The sequence below is a fragment of the Ornithodoros turicata genome, chromosome 8 (assembly GCF_037126465.1).
Source record: "Ornithodoros turicata isolate Travis chromosome 8, ASM3712646v1, whole genome shotgun sequence".
Classification (NCBI taxonomy): domain Eukaryota; kingdom Metazoa; phylum Arthropoda; class Arachnida; order Ixodida; family Argasidae; genus Ornithodoros; species Ornithodoros turicata.
Genome location: NC_088208.1, coordinates 25,552,256 through 25,572,835, shown reverse-complemented (window position 1 = coordinate 25,572,835; position 20,580 = coordinate 25,552,256). Strand labels below are relative to the sequence as shown.

The window sequence follows — 20,580 nt, the reverse complement described above, 5'->3', positions numbered from 1 at the left end:
GTTAGGAGATTGAATGCGAGGCTATTTCTGGAACGTCAGGACGCGTTTGAACATGTATCTGGTGCGGCTCGCTGGTTGAAGGCGCGTGGAAGGAGATACAGTCTATTAAAGGAATTTGAGATTCATGTGTGAATGTTGGGGTTGAATAGGAGAATGAGTGTATTTGAGCGTGCCGCAATCGTTCGTATTAAAAATGAATGATACTGTGGCGACAAGGAGAAGGGTATGCACAAGGGTTTGCGTATAGGGCTTTGTCGTAAAAGAAACTAGGGCCTACTACTTTGCGTCTGTGTTGTTCCCTGCTAGCAAATGAGCCTTTTACTACCAAAACGAAAGCAGGGCGTGTTCATTTGGTGCGATAATATCGCAAATGCACTGCTCCAGCTTTGACATGATAAGACACGGTTAAAGAGCAAGAGGCTAGTCCTGCATCCGCGAGAAAATGTTCAAGGACTTCGATGCGTTGGCCTAAGGACTAGATAGGGTTGTCAAACTGGAAGGACTTAGTGACGACAATAAGACGATTCGTCCAGGTAACACTCAAGGTGGGATATTATTAAGGATGCGAGATTGATGTTGTGCTTCTGTATCCTAAGCAATTAGCGCCCTTACGTCATCGTTTCTTAAAGAGGGCTATGTTTTTTTTTTATATTAATTTTTTTTTGCTTTCTCCTCAGTGCACTCCTTTAGTGTTTTTTGTTTGTATCTTACTTCAATGGTGACCCTTGCTTGCTTAGATCGGTGAACTATTCCAGAGAAAATGAAATGGATGCAACGATTTTGTCTGTATAACGCTGCAAACCTTCAGACCTCCGTCAACCGTCTATTTCCGGTCCTAGTTAGAAGAGTAGTTTGCTCGTACAAGCACTGACGACTTAACTGCGGAACAACTTCTTCTTCCTGCTCCTCGCAGATACTGACCGTGATCCAAAAAGGGAGAACTGGTTCTCCTTTTTTTCCTTCTTCTTCGTCCGCGTCTTCTGAGTGAATGAGTGGACTTTCCCGTTTAGTCTTTTTCGAAATAGTCTCGTACTGATTACACGTAGTCCGCCGTCGTCGCCACTGAGGGAGGCTAACTGGTAGTACTGGTAGTATCCCTTTATAATGAATTTCATTTGACTCATTGTCCTGAAGAGAACCTCTTCGTCGACTTCTACTTCTTCATCCTTACACTCAGTGGCCGTGGTCAACGAAGGCAGACTTCCCAAGGAGAATCTCTTATATTTAATCGAACCGAGAACCATCCATCGTTCTCTTTAGTTGCAGGAACAGAAAGAAGTTGTACAGTGGAAGAACACGATGGGAGAAAGAAGTGAGCGGGAACCACGGGATGATGTGTCCTCTTTTGAAAGAAATCCATTTATAGCGACAGTCCTGTGAGCAGGGTCATTGTTATGGTGCGAGATCCAGCACATCACATTCACAAAAGCCTCGTACGAGAAACGTACGACAAAGTCTGCATTCAAAAAGCGCTCGCGCGTCGTAAGTTCGTATCTGCGGACAAATAATCGTACGAGAACCTCAGGGGCTGCTGCGAGTCGCCCTACGACCCTCATATGGATGTATACTTGGCTGCACTGCAGTTCAAATTTCGAACAACTTTGAGCCATGAGCGAGCTTTCAAGTCACGAACAACATAGCTTACACGATAATTTCGACCTGTGTGTGTGCGCGGTATCTCCAGGCTGATAGCTCGCTAACGCGACTGCAGCAGACGTTTCACACCGGCACGGCTGAGCCTTGGGACCAAGGAAGCTGAACACAATTGCTCCCTATGTACCTTGTGAATTAATAAGAGCTGTACAGCTCTTATAATGCTATGTATAATACATCTGTATCAGTTGAAATGCACGGGAATAAAACGCACATTTAGAGCAAAAGTAGCTTTCGGGACCCTGGTGACTCAAAGCGTACTTGGAACATCCCAGGAGTACATGCTTTATATCGTCTACAACCCCAAGTTCACGTAAGAGTTCAGCGTTGTACGAGTTGTTCAACTTTAACCTACGCAGAAGAGACGCAGTTTGACGCGGAAGTGACGTGGGTACATGAAAGTGCAACTCAAGGTCCCCACGGGAAAAGTTTCCACTTCGTGCTTGTCTGCTTTCATGATTGGTATCCTCTTCTCGTAGCTAGTACACCTGTTCTTCGCTTCGGACCGTTTGATGACTCGAACGGAAAACAAACTCAAGCTCAACCCTTTCTCTTCTGCAACACATCCTTGTTGTCCATCGCCAATTCTTTCTTTGTCTTTGTCTCGATACCCTTCGACAAAGGCATCCAGTTTCCGCTCCGTAAAATTCTGTCGTCGGACGCGCTTTGCGACTGCTTGTGTAACTTCTATGAACCACGATGGCTTACGAAAAGGTGTGCATGTCTGTTGTACAACAAAGCACGTGTGTAGAGACGACTATTATTGGCAGGATACTCGTAAGCGTCCGTGGCTCCTGCGTCCAAACTTCATGTGACTGGAAATACGTCGGTCGCTCCTTCTTCAGATTTGGGCTCTTCCCGCTACGTCCACTTCATGAATCCGGTTTGCGACGCCATCGTACTCGCGTTGCGGGCTCCGACATTTTAGTGGCATTTATGATGCCGTTTGCACTTTTCTCTTTTTCGCCATTTCCCAGGGGGACGTCTTCTGGGGATCGCCAAGGAGACCGCGAGGCACCGCAGTACTGTTTTGCATTATCCCTCATGCATTATCAGTCCTCCTCGGACGTGCTCACGATTGTCAACAACAACAAATACGCTGGTGACGATGAATGGGGAAATTGACCACCTGAGTTGTGGCCTACTATCGCAATGCCGACGAGACTGCACACGAGATATGAACGTGGCAATGAGGTGACGATGGGAGAGAGGGGCGTAGTAACGCTGCAGATCACCATAAAGGAGTCCGGTGTCTTGCATGATTGTCCAGAATGTCAATGCCGAAGAGCATAATTAACATGGTCCACTGGACTGCTCCTGCCCCTCTTACTTCGGTTTCAGAAATGATGCCGTTTCCCGCTTTTTCTCCGGTTCATAGACGTACATCCACTTCACCAATGGACATGAAGTTCGGATCATTGGGGGCTCTCGTTCATGAGGGCGAGTGCGGACTGGCCTTCGTTCGCCTCCAGAAGGCGGGGCAGAACTTAAGCTGACACATCGCTGGTGGCGGTGGGTGGTGGTGGATGGTGAAAGGGATCGCCGTTGTCGGCCTCACAGAGGTGGGCAACGTCATGACTGACGCCCTGGGGAAATGTGCGTCCTGGGCCGACTTCTAAGGGAACTGTGCCGACATATGTCTGAAAGCGTCTGAGAGGAAAAAAGCCCAGACCGCACAGCCGGCATCGGGATTCGAACCCGGGTACCCTGATACATCGCTGATACGCAGATATACGTCCCATCTGCGAATCTTCAGTCATCCCCATATCATCGTCATCATGTACCTCTCTCTCTCTGTCAGTCAACTTTTTCTCAGACGCACCGAATGTGTCTGGATAGTCAGACAGGCTGCACAGACACGAGGGTCAGCGCGAGATTCTCGCACTGTCTGCCAGGTGGGGGTAATCCTCAGAGGACTGGTGTGCACTTTGAACCGCGAATGTGCTGCCCTTGTGTGGGCTCACTTTTTGTCCTTGTCGTCGCTCGGTGTGATTCATCTTAAGATATATGAACGAGAACAACATGTGCTTTTAGACCTAAATGGCTTCTCCTCTCGACATCCTCTCGGAGAGTGCCTGCGTTTTTAAATTTTCCAGTGAGCTAGTTCGGTGTGCCCTTTGCAAACATATCGATTGACTACAAGATGTTTGTTTTTGTTCTGCTGCGTCGAATATTGTTACTATATCTTCTGACTTCCCTTGGAAGCAAGTGCCTCTACTGCGTTACGTGTCAGCAGTGTGTTAGGCATATGTTTAATGCTGATAAAAAAAGGGAATGGTTAGCCATGATGTAGGCTTGCTATTCCCAAAAAAGCAAAGCAAAAGGGCAGATGAAGCTGCAGAGACACAGAAAATTAAGAAGAAATACAGGAAAAGACAGCTCCGTGACTAATCGCTGTGGAGCCAGTCATATACGTCATATATGTCATATATATGTCATATATATGTCATATACGCTTTTCCATACTGTGGGCACTTTTGCTTAATATAGCTTTTTTCTATCGATCTTTTCTGTGCAATGTGGACCCTGAAATCAACATTGTGGGACTCTCAGTGGGAGCCTCGTCTTTCTATCCCTTTTGCTTTTCTATACTGTAGGCACTTTTGCTTAATATAGGAGGTGTCAGAGAGTGCCCAAAAGTTTAGCTTCTCGAAGGAATCGTGTCAGCGCAGACGTGACCTCAGCGTGCTGAGCAGGGCCAAGTAGCACCGTCAGGGAAAGCTATCGGTAGCCTAGATGAGCGAGACAGCACGGGTGACTGGACCGGTGACCTTCGTATCGCTGGCAACCAAGGAGTATGTGTTGCATGTCAGCTTCTACATGACACGAGGCGCAAAGAGGTGATAGAAGTTGGCTCAGTTTAAACAGGAGGAGTGGAGTTCGTGCCACATTCAGCCGCAGCCAATGAAGCAACGACTCCTTGATACGCGGGATGCGGCCCGGTACAGCATGCCTCATTAGCGGGTCAATGGATTTAAGGAAGGAAGTGTTTATGGAAGTGTTTCGGGAAACGCGCCCGTATGCTGCCAAGTCGCATCGCATGATATAACTTTAAGGCACGGAAGGTGTGATGGACAAGGACCGTGGCGTACAGACGAAATGACGCTAGCTCCAATGAGTATATTCGTTCCGACTATTACGTGCTACGGATTTGAAACAACAACAACAAAACAAAAAAAAGAAAAGAAAAAAAAAAACACAGCGGCTATTTATCCGCTATACCGTGCTTGGACAGAGGTATTTATTATCGTTCACCGTCTGTTCAAATCATCCATCTCAACAATAACACCTCGATAATGCTTCATTTTACATTACGAAACTCACCTGAGTCATGTAACTCGAGTACAACAAACAAAAGACGGATATGCATCGCTGTAAGAAATAAATCGAGGCAAAAATGTTTGAGTGCACTCTCTTGGCGCAGTAATATTGGTATATTGGTGACACGAGGCGCTTTCGCCTAACCCTAAATTGTATTGTGGAAATTACATTTTCCCGAAATCGGAAACCCTGAATAGCAACAAAGGAACGGCACAGTAGAATTTTCGCACGCGAAATCCAACTGCGCAATGCTGCTTGCTGGCAACGGTAAACACGTTGTATAATCGTATCATTGGAGACTCTTCCTTGTAACGTTTTTCTAGCTTATCTTTCTGCGCCCTGCTTCTAACGATGCTGACGACGAGGGAAAGGAATATAAATGTAAATGCTTGTATGCGTGAACAAGTATACATGTGAAATCCGTCTAGTAAATCTCTCCCACACACACAAGTATATTAAATTTACTCTGAACAGAAATTCGCCGTAAAAATAGAGAGACACTGCGGAGGTTTTAAAATGCGTATCATAAATCACAGTAGGAAGGGCGTTATGATGTTAACGTGTTTTAAGATCAAAACTTTTTCGTCTACTTGGATGTGTTCTCAGTGCCTTTCACAGAGAACCGATGCGCTTGCCTTTACTGACGACGTACTTCCCTTTTTTTTTTCTTCCTCTATCACATCACGTCACACGACGCATTTTTCGAAGCGCCAGCTGTATTTGACAAGCACTGTTTCGCGCATCCATTCACTGTTCCGAAAGCACCCCTTCTGTCAAAGCCTTGAAGGCCAGTAAGTTTAGCTACGTAGAGTTACGTCAGCCAGATCCCCGTGTGGCGACACGTTCAGTTAATCTCGAGCATGAACACTAAGTGCAGTGCATTTCTGAAAGCGTACAAGCAGTCAAAATAGAATCTTTAAAGGAGCAGTGAAATGCTCCCTTCTCTTTTTCTTTCTTCGTTTTTAAATAATGGTACCGTGACGTGACACGTAAGGTTTGTCCGCGCAGTGTGGCGACATGTTGCACGTGGGTAGGACCAGTGGCGTAGCCAGACCTCCAACGTAGGGGGGGCTCGATACGAAAACTCCCCCACCCTGATCCTGGATGCGACAACACACATATACTTGTCCTTGTTGCGTTGTTGCGTTCTTAAAAAAAAAAAAACAAAACAAGAACGAAAATAATTTATTTGGGCGTTCACAATACGATTACATATATAGGATGTCATGTCCAATGAGGTGGTATCACGAGATTGTAAGTACTTTGAAAAGCTCATACTTTGAAAACCATTCACGAGTGCTGCTTAGATAGCCGTCATGAACTGCAAGAACTTTCGCGATCGTCACACTGGTCCCCCCCCCCCCCCATATATTATTTTCTTCTCGGATTTGCACGATTTGCGTGGGTCGGGTCGTGGCAGGTAGGGGGGGCTCGAGCCCCCCCTAGCCTAGGACTGCGGATAATTTGGACCACCTGAGGTTCTTTTGACGTACACACGGTGCCGGAAGCAATGTTTGCCTCCCCCCACATTGCTACCGTCCTCTTCGCGTACCGCCGACTGTGGCGTGTTGTACAACACGAGCTCTTGCGACAGAGCGACGAGCGTAAGTAGCGAAGGAACAATCTGCGCGAGCGAGATATATGCCTCTGAGCTATATGCACCCCCTTGGAACCCTCCACTCCTTGAAAGAGCGTGTAAGTGAACGAGGAAAGACCACGTGACTCCGTGACGTTCGCAGTCCTGATGGGAGGGCCAATCAGGTGACTCGCGACGCAGCCGGCCGCGACCGAAACGCTGTAGCAGAAGCAGGCGAATGTTTTGGGTGGTGATCCTCGCAGGTCTGCTGACGTCATGCGAGGAGATTGGGGAATATGGGGAAATATCAGCCAAGCTGGCCGGGAGAACAACTTGCAATTGTGTGGCAGTGATTGGCTTGGCTGCTGTTGTCGCATTCATTTCCTGGCAACTTCGCGTAAGTGCCGCACTATGATCGGATTGGATGCGATGAGATAAGCTATCTGAATGTTGGAACGATATAAGACAGGCAAGAGCAACGTGAACGACATTCCGAATACGTTAGATGTGAAGTTTTTTACCGAATAGCTAACAAATTGAAATAGTTAATCCAGCATAAATCACTACTGTGTGTAACAGAGTGCTATGACGATGAAAGCGAAGTGAGTACGAAAGTGTCGCAATTCATTTTTCTCGAGTGGAAAGATGTGACGTCGAGCTCTAATACGATTATAGTATTAGCCTCATGACGTATAGGATCTGTAGGCAGATCCCATTTTCCAATCCAATGACTCAGAGAAGGTCTTTCGACCTTTCTTTGTGAACGTGTTACGTAATGTGTTTACAGCATACGTCGTGTGTCAAACTAGAATATGCACGGGAGCCATAAACAAAAATAAAAAATTATGAATGATGATCTCATCATGAGCCGCCAACAAATATACAAATCACGGTGAATTTAGTTACTCCTGTGGTCGATTACCTGGTTAACAGATGTGTAAAATATTGCCCAAGCATTCCCGTAGCCATACCTATAATGTGCATCGTTTGATAGGAAACAGGTTTTCAAAATTTGGAGACGTTATGATGAAGGAAGGAAGTCACTGAAGAGGTTAGCCAGCTGTAGGACTCGAACCCACATCTTGTGGATTACCAGAAGATGTGGGTTCGAGTTCTACAGCCTGCTAACCCTTCCTTCTTCATTCATTGTTCTTAGACATTTGAGGCTTTGTGTGTGCTTGTCCTTTCTTCTGTGTTCCAGCCTCAGAACATCAATTTCCATCATGGAGACGTTATCTTTTGGTATTTTACAAAGTATTAAGAAGCGTCGCAACTGTTTTCGGGTGTTGCATCCTGCAACTACGTTGTTCGAGCAGTTTATGTCATGCATTCATTTTTGTTAGAAGTCGTGGACGGATTTCAAGCTGATCCCCCGTTCGCACCATTATAGACGTCGCTGACAACAACAACAACAACAAATACACGATGACGATGTCATGAGGTATTTAAAAGCTGCATACGATGATGATCAAGTATACGGTACAACTATCAAGTATGGGGTACACCCCCCTCATCATCATCATCATCATCATCATCATTTCTTTATGTGTGTATTGGAGGGGGTATACACATAATAAAATCTCAAATACGATCTCGGAAGAAGAGTTTGTTTCTATGCGTGGAGTACCATTGTATGCGCACTTACCGAAGCACAGCTCGGAATATGTTGGGACTTTCGTGCGAGTGGATGAGCACGGGCAAGATGTTCTGAAAGGAAGATATCAACACAGAATGAGGGTCGGACATTACACGCGAAACATAGTGCTCATGGCACGAACTTAGAATGCTGAGGAGCAGTGACTGGTACCTTTTGGATAGCCTCCGAAGTAGAGATAAGCTTCCTTGTCTTGTGCTGCATGGGATCTTCATAGGCTAGTTCCTCCTCGATGGCCTTCAGTAAATCTGGCGGTGGATAAGAGCGTCACATTAGACACACCATACGGCCTTTCACGTGTAACTCGCCATGGCGGGTCACTTTGCAGTGAGATTCACTTACCAAGGCAGTGTGGTTCGAGAATGAACTTGTCGGCCTCCCACCAGCCCAGTTCTAAGGACAGTTCCGTCGAAGGTCTTCTTTTCATATCTATTGAAATAAAGAAAGTACGTTACTTGACGCTGATCGACCAAGACTAGGTCGTGTTGCTTGATGCCTGCAGCGAGGGGAAGTTACCGACCCATGAGCAGCTCATGCAGCTAGGGGTTCCCAGCGTACAGGTCCGAGGACGTGACGTTCACCCCTAACAGCATGGCAGCATGTCGCCAGGAAAACGAACAACGGGAAGTAAAGACAAGAGCGCCGCCACCACAGCTTCTGGTGCATCGTGCAGCTGTGTAGTTTTATGGTGGGTCCTTTCTGCTTCACCTCAACTCAACTGCTTTTTACTTCCTTTTTAAGTTCCTGGTATCGTACAGAATAGTGGAACCCATAGACGAGCCTGTGAAGTGATCCCTTACGCACATCAATCGAATCTGATAAACTTATAATTTATCTTACGAACAAATGTAGAGTGAAGTCAATCTATTATTAAACCGACATCGCTCACTGCTCAGCATGAGATAACAAGTTCCTGATTCAAGGATACACAAACAGAAGATTGCATCTAAATAAGTGAGAAATCTCGTACTGGTAGATAATTCCATAACATACAGGAACAGTGATAATGATGACAATTCGTGGCGTTACTTCGCGAGACAAAATCATAATCATATAGGAAAAGTATCCGAAATAAAACAAGCTACAGTTTGAGCGGAGGTTATGCAGACGTATAGGGTTGGGTTATCTCTTTGAGGATGATAAACTTTTTCGATCAAACGGAGGTACAATCATGGAAGAGTTGAGTAAATTTGTAGCTTGACTATATTTTGCTTCTTCAAATTTTCTTTTTTAACACGAGACGCGTGATATGATGACTTCCCTCTTGTTCCAAGGACCACTAGCGTTCATGTAGTGACTATACGGGCTGTCTTTTAAGGGAGGTTTGAACACTTTGTTAATGACGCAAAGCTCAGTGATTGGAAGTCCAAATGCCTTTGTCAGTCACTAGTGTCCCAAGCAGCACAATGTACTGAAAGTCGAGCGCAATAGGGGTGGACGGTATGTGTCTTATCAAAGTTCTGTAGCTTCACGAGTCTGTTCAAGGCCTTCTATCTGCCCGTCCACCCATATTGCACTCGGCTTTCAGTACATTGTGCTGCTTGGGGTTGTTTGTTCTTCGCGATCGGTATTGTTCGCAATCTGAAAATGAGACTTACAAATGGCGTTGCCTGAATAGAATAGAATAGAATAGAATAGAAACAGAAAGAAAAAAAATGAAAACTTAGGTCGCACTGGTGCGACCAGCATGTTCCAGGACGCTTGACGTGTGGAAGCACTGAATGAATTAAAAGACTATATCAGTACGATATCCTCGAGGACTTTGCGCGGATTGACAGCCGACCCCTTGACCTCAGACTCATTTTGGGACCATGGGACACACGAAAGCAGATGTCCGTCTTGCGACCCTTCATCAAATTCCTGCAAACTACCGGCCTGATCGACTCTCTCTAAAACCCTGTCAGCGTCGTCAGCATCATCCTCATCACCATCCTCTCATTTTCCCCCAATAGCAATGGGGTAGCATTCTGCTCAATGAGCGGAAGTCATCCCCATATCATCGTCATCATGTATTTCTCTCTCTCTCTCTCTCTCTCTCGAGGTAGGTCGTCAGTGCACACAGCGCAGGTTGCTGGTGCTGCCTTGGCCAGCTCCCCAGTACCTTGTCAACACTAAATGGTCGATTGTTAAGTTTCGCGAGGGCGTTCTACAGTGTTCGCCGACTAGAGTCGAAGCGTCGGCAGGTGACCAGCACGTGCTCCGTGTTCTCCACAGTTCTGCAAGTTGAACAGTTCGGCGATCCAACTATACACCTATCTTATGAAGGGATGCTGCTGCGAACGGGACGCTGAGTCGCAGGCGATGGATGACGGACTCTAATGGCATTGGCATCTTCGATGGGAGGCAGTAGGTGCAGTTGGGGTCGATTCGCGCGAGGAACGAGTGATTCAGGACCTTGCCTGTCCACATGGTTTTAGAGAGGCGATTACATAAGGAGGCTAACAAGTATTTCGCATCGGATTGCGTGAAGTAGATTTTATGAGTAGTTCTTTCATGGTGAGCAATTCGAGCAGCCTAGTCCGCCTTCTCATTTCCACTGATGCCGCGGTTCCCTGGGATCCACTGGATGATGATGTTGTGACCCTTTGTTTCGGCCGAGTTGTATGCTGCGATAACACTGTAGACGACTGGCGCAAGTTAGGATGTAATCTATCCTTGCATTGCTTTGAGGCCAGATTTTGAGTCAGAGAAAATAACCCATGAAGTCGGGGTTTCTTTTGACGCTATGTGTAGGAGAGCTTCATCGATGGCGTAGAGCTCTCCTACACATATGAGGACGTCTTGCGAGGGGGGGGGGGGGGTTCCAGTAACCGAGGGCTCCACAAAAACAGCCATGCCCTGACGGCTAGTTGACGGGTTACCAGCCCTTGCGATAAGGAATGAAACTTAACAATGCACGAAGTATCCGTGTAACGCCGGTGAAGTTCCATAAAGGCACCTCGACATTGCGGTCACCGAACAGTGCGCCCTGTTCAGTGACTCCACGTGAGCTCATTTGGAGGTCCATTTGGCCCATTTCCCAGGTCTTCTTGGAAAATACCCAGCTCCTATGTTTCCGAAGGAGCACAGACGACGTACAAATTGTCCGCTTCAAAGGTCAGCTAGTTGTTGCAATGCGGACAGCCAGATGGGACGCAAGAGAAAGCTGCCTTGCAACTATGTCACGGAATATCCGGATTTCGAGATGCAGACGTCGCCAGGGACAGATGTCGTTCTCTGTAAGCTCTGCCGCATACCAATAAATGTTTATGCAAGGCAGCTCCAAGTCTGCGAGCATGTCGTTTCACAGCTTTTCCTCCGAATTTCGGACATTAACTCAGACGTAAAAATAAACGAGGAAAAACCCCGAATTCTCAGAAAATAATCAAGAAAAATTGGTTGATTACAACAATAAGAAATAAAATGGGAGTTCCATGAGGAGACCCATATCTCTGGATTATAAGCATCATCCGCAGGAAGGCTTCGATCCTTTGCTGACCAGAAGCTTTTGATCCTTTTATGGTCCACATACCCATAAAGAAATCTCCTCTGAGGGAACCATTCGAGAACCATGAAAAAGAAACGGTATTGAATGTCAAGGAGGCGCACGGGGAGTGACACTTAACATCTCTGCTATCGTCCTAGAAAGAACGTGTGACGTACGCATTAAGGCATTACGCTCAAGATGCTTTCGTAAGGGGATTCATTCACTAGTGCACGTTTCCGTTCGTCCAGGTGCTGGCGCAAGTGCACTTTTCCACACTGTGGTCATCGGATGTGAAGGAGGACTTCTCCCTTTCTTGAATGCCTGAATTCTTTCAGAGGGTGCAGTGCCGTTGGAAGCCAGAATGGAAATAGACCAATTATTGTAACTAGGCCTACAATTGCCGCATAACGGTATAAGAAAGAAGTTCGTACCTCTCTGACACATTGTGACGCTCTTTGTTTTTGTGCGTTGAGATTTCGCTTTTGGTGCCAAGACAGGTGGTGATGTTCTCATTTATTCTGTTCCCATTCCGTTTCACAGCGTCGAGTTTTGTGTAGTTTCCCTTTCTTTTCTTAATAACGTGTACTGGAGTAGCCAGTCCCGAGTGGCTCGATACTCACATCTCAATTTTTTCTTTTAAAAATCAATCAATCAACGAAGCTCGTACGAAAATTTCCGTATTATCCCCCAGCTGAATCCGATGTGTTTTCTCACACGATCTCCTCTTATGATTGGACAAATCGATTGAGGAGACCGATGACAGGCCGCTCTGCATTGCCGCCCTTCTTGAGGAGAAGAGAAGAGGGAAGGCGTAAATTGCATGTTTTTCTATCAGTCATAAATCCAGAACGACGCAACGGATGAATCCCGTTCCTTTTGTACTGCTGTCAAAATAGCGACATCTTTGATTTTGCGAGGAGAAATTTTGCCCCGTTAAGAGAATAAACAAGACATTACCATTGGAAGTCCGATACCAAAAATAACAGAATAAGCGTGTAATAATCATTAGATTTGGCAACATAAAGATTGTACCTCTCGCAATATCTCTCGCAGTCTCTCTTCTACCTGAACGTTTGAAATACATATACAAGAAAAAAAAAAGACTGATTAAATGACCCTGGTTGGGGAAATTAGGAAAACTAATGGAGCTGTCATCATTTTCAGTCAGTTGAGCTCCTACGTTTCCTCGAAGAAACTCATCTGATTGACATTCTGTGAGACTCCCTGGTCCCTCGTATGTGACAAGTGTTCCCACTAGTTCGGGGTGTTTGTCTCCCGGCCCCAACTACTGGATTTTTGCCTTCTTTTTATTTATTTCGACTAACTGCGGCTAAGTGGTCTGGGGTAGCAAGTCTGACTTTGTCGCGACTTAAATGCCATTTGTTTTTCTTTTTCCATTACATCACATCACTTCACTTACCCTTAAAGCTGCATTTCGGGTGTTGAAAGTTGTGTGTGTTTTGTCAGATGCAGCAAAATTAGCGGACTGAATATTTGTACGGACTAAAAGAAAAAAACTCAGCAGTCCTTACATTGGACCAAAAAACAGAAAGGCGGTCCCAAAGTGATTGAACAGTAGCAACAGCGTGACACTGAGCCTTGTCGGACGATGGGCGACAATAACACGGTATTTCAGAAGTATCGTTATAAATACGGTAACAATACACCTCAGCACTGAGGGGAAACGAATGCGCAGGGAACCGTTCGTAAGAAAACAAGAGGGAAAACATGGGGAAAATGGGAAATAGGGGGAAAACAAAGGAAACAAATAGAAAAGGTTAGAAGATGTGGGACAAACATAGGAAATAACATAGGAAAACAAATAGGAAAGCATAGATAATATGGGACAGCCATAGGAAATAACAGAAATCAAACATAACAAACAGGAGGAGGTAAACAGGAGGAAAACGGGAGGTTGTCAGCGCATTAATCACAGTATTGCGATGGCGGGATTGTGAACCTGCACATGTACATTCGTGAGACTTTCATTATCAATGACGTTCTTTCAAGCCTTCAGCACCCTTGAGTGTTTTCGGGAGAGATACTGCAGATTGAGTGAGGTTGCTTGCACAAAGTTTAAAGCTAAAGGGAATATGTATGGTCTGCTGAGATACCGACGAATATGCAGAGTATTATCACCTTTAAAGAGAGGCACTCATGTCCTTTGTTGTCGTATTCGAGGGGAGTGCCATGTACTATAGAGCGAAATTTAGTATCGCCTGACACAGGCACACTGGAAGTCTATCTCATGTACTATTCTGTATTTACTAAAATGTATTTACATGTATTTACTAAAATCTGTAAATAATCGCGCGTAAAACTGTGCGCCGATACGGCACACAATTTGTTTACAGCAAATAATCATTGACAGGAAACAAACCCAATACTTACTTTTCATTGATCTAGCGATGATCTCCAGTGGTGTTTGGGGGTGACACTAAATGGGATGCTGTCTGTATTTCCCATAAACCCGTACCGTGGGTCGGGGTCCGGACACAGTGATGCACAACCTCCTTTACTCCTAACAGGCGCTGGCTCGCTGTACTATAACCCGAGACTCAATGAGGCTGTACGTACACTGCCTTATTAACCAATAGAGACAAAGAAGCTCTTGTGACGGCGCGCGCAAAAAAGGTGACGCTTTGGGAGCAAGCTAGCTACAACGTGTTCTACACGACACATGTCTACCACATGAGCGGGAAACATCGAGGTCGCTCCTTTTTTCCCGTTTCATCACGTGCTAACCCTTTCTCCCGAGATGAGCGAGTGCGGCAAACTCGGTCACCATGGTGACGGGAAGCTGCGTTCCCTGGTGCTCCATTTCGGAAAAGCAGCTTGTCTCGACACCTCGGACACTGACACCTAGGTGGCGCAAGCATTGTACATTTCCAAAAAATAAACGTAGTCCGTCCCTAGTAGTGTCGCAATCATCCATTGGTCCCTGCGGACGTCGACTTATTGCAAGAGACACAATACATGCCAATACAACGCCAAGTTACATATTTCAGTTTAATGGTGGCAGTTGAAGCCTGTTGCGTTTGTATCGTTGCTTGGACTTTGGTGAGGCTTAAATGTTGTGTTCGTCCTAGTTGTTGTTTCAGACTCAATTTACGTTGCCAATCCGGAAACATGGAACCTCCGTATTCGCTAGAAAAAAAAGAAAAAAAAAACGATGAACGTAAAATTAAGCCCAAGTAAACGAGAAAAAAGTGCGATGAGCCGACACACCACCCAAAGGAAGTGACCTCCGATTAGAAGGCGGACCATTTCACTGCAAGATTTAAGAGTCGAAAGGAGGGAAGCCCATCTATGCAAGCACTCACCAGGGGGGCGTTAAAGTCCGGCACTTCTTTCTCCTTCTCCGCATGTTAATTTTCATTAGTGCCGCCACGAGTGAAGCTCGTTTGCCAACGCTGCCTGGAAGATATACCGTGTTGATAATACAGCATAAGTACAGGCAAACTGGTCGGTAAATTCTACACTAAAAGCGCTAAAACCAGTGCTGGGAAAGAAACACGGTCGACACAACAACAATAACTTTATTTCGAGATGATGGATGGGGAGTTTCATCGCCAGGGGCGATCTTCTACACAAATAAGACATGACACTGCATTGAACTGCGAACCAAAAAGCTTTATTTCCCAAAAACGGTCCGTTTATACAGGACGTCCAATAAAATGTGTTATCGAATTATAACGAAAAATAAATAAATAAAAAGAAATACGCCACCTTGAATCATGCGGTCAAAGGCATTTGAAGAATACTAGGTTTTTGCCACCTCCTGATGTGAATGTCATGTAACGTAAGTTTTATTATGTAAATTTTTGTGACCTGAACTCGGGAATTTGCCAAGTAAAGGTCGCTTTTTTACCCCACCAATGCGAAGAATGCGCCGAAAATGCGCCTCAAATTCATGATAATTGACAGGGATATTGAGGATAGCATAACGCTCGACGAATTTTGCAGCGCAATCGTTGTCAGTCCGATAAAAGGGAGTTTCGAAACCCAGCCCACACCCGGATCGTAAAAAGAGATTACACAGAAATGGCTTATCGCACCCGACTTCCGCCGGGATCATGCTTTCCCCCCTCTCAATTTTAAAAGCTCACTTTTTCTACTATTCCTCTGTGGGCTGGGTTTGCAACCTCCTTTAGTCGGACCGGGAACGATTGCGCTCAAAAATCGTCGAGCGCTATGCTCTGGGACTGGGAGCTCCGAAAAGCATGATGTTCGGTTATTTCTTCCCGATGGGATAGCTCCTCAATATCCCTGCCAAATATCATGAATTTGAGTAAATTCGGCACGCTCTACACATTGGTGGGGTAAAAAAAGTTGCCTTGCTTGAAAGTGAAGGTGCTAGACAAATTTTCAAGTTCAGTTCGCAAAAATTTACTTAATAAAACTTCCGTTACATGACATGCGCATCAGGAGGCGGCAAAAACATACTAAGATCAAATGCCATTGACCGCATGATTCTAGGTGGCGTCGTTTTTTTAATTTTTTGATATAATTCAATGGCACGTTTTCTGGGACATCCTGTATATCCCTTCCCCGTCTCCCACATCCTCTCGTATCGGACATACAATCCTATTAGAAGTTAACCTTTATCTTGCCATCATGAGCCTTTCCAATTTCGCAGACAAATACAACGATGGCTTACTTACTGATGCATTTATCGCTAGAAACTTTGATAAGGAACGCCTCGTGAAACAGGGACTACCCTGCTTTTTATCTTTGACCGAGATTCTGTTTTCTCCCAACCCTCACAACAATTCAAATGATCACCTAGAGTACTGTATCTATTACTTAGATTGGACGAGTGTTATTTTAATCTTATCTTTAGACATCTGCAACAACAACAACAACAACCTTATATTAAGATGATGAATGGGGAGTTTCATCGCCAGGGGCGATACTCTACCCCTTGCTGGTGGTGATGTGGGGAATGAGTCTCCTCACAATAAGGATCGAAGTTTTATTGCGTCCAAAAGGGTCAAAAGAGCTTTGAGCGCAAAGCGTTGGTGGGCTGGATTCGGCAAGGGACCAAGCAATTTTGATAGAGAGCATATGCGAGAGTCCAGCTGACTAAGAGACCCGGAGAGTGTGGTTCGGGAAGGTTGGTAGTGCGGGCAATGAAGAAGATTGTGCTCCAGATCCTCTAGAGCACCGCAGTGACAGCATCTGGGAGAGTCAACTTGTCTCAAGCGGTAACGCCAGTGAGCTGTAAAAACCACACCGAGTGAATGACATTTTTCGTAAGCCTCGTTTAGCTCATGTGCAATATTGCTTTTCTTTAAAAGACGTTGCTCAAATATCAACGCCGTTCCTGGGTGGTATACAGTGACACCAAAGCATCACTGCAGTACATGGGCAGCATGAGTACCCATGGACTTTGTGTAACAGTGGTTGTGGAGACTCTCAAGATGCTCAAGACACTGGAAGAGAAGGGACACCCGCTTGCTTTGTAGTGGATCCCTGGAAGCATCGGAATACCAGGCAGCGAGTAAGCGGATTGGACTTGTGCAAGGCAGTCGTAAAGTCGTGTTCATCATACTCTCAAGTGGCGATGGACATCCCACCTGTCAGCAATGGTGTCCGTTCGACAGTGGTGTCATGACATTACACAATGGTCGTCCTCCACGGACTGGACCCCACACTAGCCTTCGACGTGCCAAGAAGACTTACCCGTCATTTCACTTCCTTCATGTGTCGTCTGCGCCTGAACGTCGCCTTTCCCTGTGTTTCGTCATAAGTTGGGCCTCAGCAGCACAACGTAGTTCACAGTCTTCGCTGTCCCAGCTCCTAGCTGCTACTGAGGACATCCTCGTGACCTGCCAACGCTACGCGAGGGACCGACACACACTTATTCGTCAACTAGGAGTCATTAGCGTCAGTCCATTCAGTGCATTAAAGACTCTATGGACATCGGCGCAAACCCGCACCCCAGAAGTAACGCTTCGATCGCCTGATACTTTCCGAGCTGCCGTGACCTGCTGGACAACTCCAAGCCTTTGCCCTGCTACTTTCGCGTGCTTGTCATGCCGGCTCATCAAATTATATCAACCCACATGCACTGGGGTGTGGCCCGCAGCCTAAGTGAGGAAACACCCCATGACATTAATAATTCATAATCGAATTGTTGTCGTTTTTCTCGACCATTCCATCGCAAAACTCCTCTGAAGGGACCGTTGAACCAATAAGAAACGGCATTAGATGTCAACAACGCGTGGGTGTGTGGATCCTCCTCCCTCATGATAGGGGAAAGGGCACATGACGCACGCGGGCTACGCTCAAGATGCTTTCGTAAGGATCCATTCAGTAGTTCGTGCGTCCGTTTGCTCAAGTGCTGTCACAAGAGCACTTTGCCACGCTGCAGACATCGCACGAGGACTTTTCCCTTCCTTGAATGAGTCAGTCGTTACAGAGGGCGTTAATGTTATAGGAAACCGAAAGGATAGACCAACTGCAACTACGCATACTCTTCGCGTTCGTTCTTTCTCTGATTTGGACAGCACTCCAGTTCACCCGATCGCAGGGTTAATTTCACAGCAGCATCTACAACACTGCTCAGACATAAAAAATGTGGCACCGTTCTTCTTTCCCATGCTTTTCATACGAGCGGATCTCTGCGATGAAAGATGTATTAGTGCCAACTGCCGCGAAAAAAAACTCAGGCTATTATTTGCACGCACTTCTCTAAAACAAACTTTCTCTGCTTTCAACCAGCAGCTGTTGCTGTTCCATCCCAGGGAGCTCGCGCATACAATGGTGCCCCCGCATAACCTGGCGATGAGCATTCCGTGTACTTTTATTTACTCGCGTCAAGCCGAACAAAAAACCTCGAAACACCGGACGACACAGCGAGCGCTCCTTTCAACCGATAGAGTTCACCCACTCCGGTATATACACACAGAGAGCAGGAAAAGAAAAGAACACGCTATGTATTGTGCGATCCGTAGCGCGCTTGCTTGGAGACTGCCAACAAAGCTTGTCTGTTGATCCCTCAACAACGCGATAAAATCTGGTCGCTTAACCTTCCTCCTTCTTCAAATAGATAGTTTTATTGGGCCTACCAACGTGAACAGCCGTGTATGTCACTCCGTAACAGTTGTGAGGGAAGAAGAAGAAAGGAGGAAAAAAAGGGAATCAGGAAGGTGCTGTTACGTACGACGGTGATGGATAGAAGAAAAAAATGGGGAGGTGTACGTACGAATAAAATAGGAGTAGAAAGAAAAAATGGAAACTGTCCTGGAATGGAGACTTAGGCTGTTCCATGAGGCTTGATGTGTGAAAGCATCGAGTGATTTAATCAATTACTTCAGCACGTATGTTCTTGAGATAATTCGCCAGGGCACACAGAGCAGGTTGTTGGTACGTACGATTCTATCTCATTACGGCCGAAGTCCCATTACGTTACGAGTGTCTCATTAGAGAGTTTTAGTACATCATACGCTATCGCCTTTGCGTACGTAAGGGATAGCGTTGATGGTTCTGCGCACGGCCATAACAGAGAGAGAGCTTCGCGCAGTGCGCAGAACCACCCACGCTATCCCATACGTACGCCATCGCCTTTGCGTACGATGTACCCAAAGAGAAACAGCTCTCTGAAAAAAAAAAATCTGAGCTGGAATCCCAAGTGGATCCACTTGAAAAACAAGTGGAACAACTTGGGAAACAAAATGGAAACATTTTTTTTTCAAGTGGATCTACTTTGGTTCCAGCTCTACTTTGGTTCCAGCTCTAATTTGTGCCTGGGCTGACTTCCAAAATTGGATTTCGTTGTTTTGAATTTAAAACGATTGACAACGCGAAGGAAGATAAGACGCAGATCGCAGAAGAAGCATTCCAGCAACTGTTATGCGTGGGTCATAACCATGGCTCCTAAAAAAGAAGTGCTGAAGGACTGAGGCATACACTGGCTTAACATAACATAGGAACAAGTTTACCGTGAAGTTCGAACCGTGAAGATCATAGGCGTCGAAACGTGACACACACGTACACATAAAGAAATGATGATGAGATGGGGCTGATGCCGGCCAGCAGGCTGGGCGCTGCGCGAGTGCCAGTTGTAGAAAGTGAAAGATGACGGTGGGGATGACAGTGCAGGTGATCGAAACGTCACAGTAAACTTGTACTTATGTTAAGCTAATGTTATGCCTCAATCCTTCATCATGTCTCCTAGCTTTTGGTCGATATTCATCACCCTTTCACTGTTTACAAACAGAAGGCACAACCGGAAGTCGACTAGGGTTCCCAGCGTCAGCGGCTACATGTGGCGCCACACCGTGTCCCGGGACGCATCCCTCATTTCAGTTAAACCGTTGCACTATTTCCAATGAGTGACAGGGCGTGGCGCCACATGCAGCCGCTGACGCTGGGAACCCAAGACAACTTCCGGTTGTGTCTTCTGTTTGTAAACAGTGAAATGGTGTGCGCACGACGACAGCATTCGGGTGCAGTGAACATGAAGGAGTCGTAGCTGAATAACGGCATCCATTGCGTGCGTGTTTTAGTTAGAGTACCGTGTTTTCGAATTTATCCGAAAAAATCCGGAATACTTACTCCGATAAAACTTAACTTTCAAAAACTCCAGTTTTGAGGGTTTCAGTCAAAAAGCACAACAAGGGAAGCCATGCCACGATGCCTGGTTCGATGACCGGTTCCCGATGAGGTTCGTTTCCTTTTGTGTCAAGATTGCATCTCACCGCCGGTTACCAGACCGGGCGACAAGGAACGGTCTCTCTCTCGACCCAAATCCACTGTGCAACAGTCTTACACATTGACAATGCGCGAAGCACCCGTATAATGCAAGTGAACTTCATCCTTGCCCAGAGGCACGTCTACATTCAGGTCTCTAGATATAGTGATATCTAGTGACTGAGTACACATATCCCCCCCCCCCCAGCGCCT

General features: G+C 46.0%; 1 protein-coding gene across 2 annotated transcripts in view; it reads right to left on the bottom strand.

Moving 5' to 3' along the window:
* LOC135366771 (protein timeless-like) overlaps window positions 1–14,370 on the bottom strand; it is a 37,965-nt gene extending 23,595 nt beyond the window's left edge. Inside the window, exons 1-4 of one of the 2 annotated variants that reach the window (XM_064599671.1) lie at window positions 14,062–14,370; window positions 8,547–8,633; window positions 8,358–8,452; window positions 8,196–8,257 (exon numbers count right to left, since the gene is read on the bottom strand). In XM_064599671.1, the coding sequence (XP_064455741.1) occupies window positions 8,196–8,257; window positions 8,358–8,452; window positions 8,547–8,633; window positions 14,062–14,068 (251 nt within the window). In that variant the 5' untranslated portion in view covers window positions 14,069–14,370. The remainder of the gene's footprint in view (window positions 1–8,195; window positions 8,258–8,357; window positions 8,453–8,546; window positions 8,634–14,061) is intronic. The other variant, XM_064599672.1, reaches the window with a different exon arrangement.
* Window positions 14,371–20,580: the final 6,210 nt, after the last annotated feature.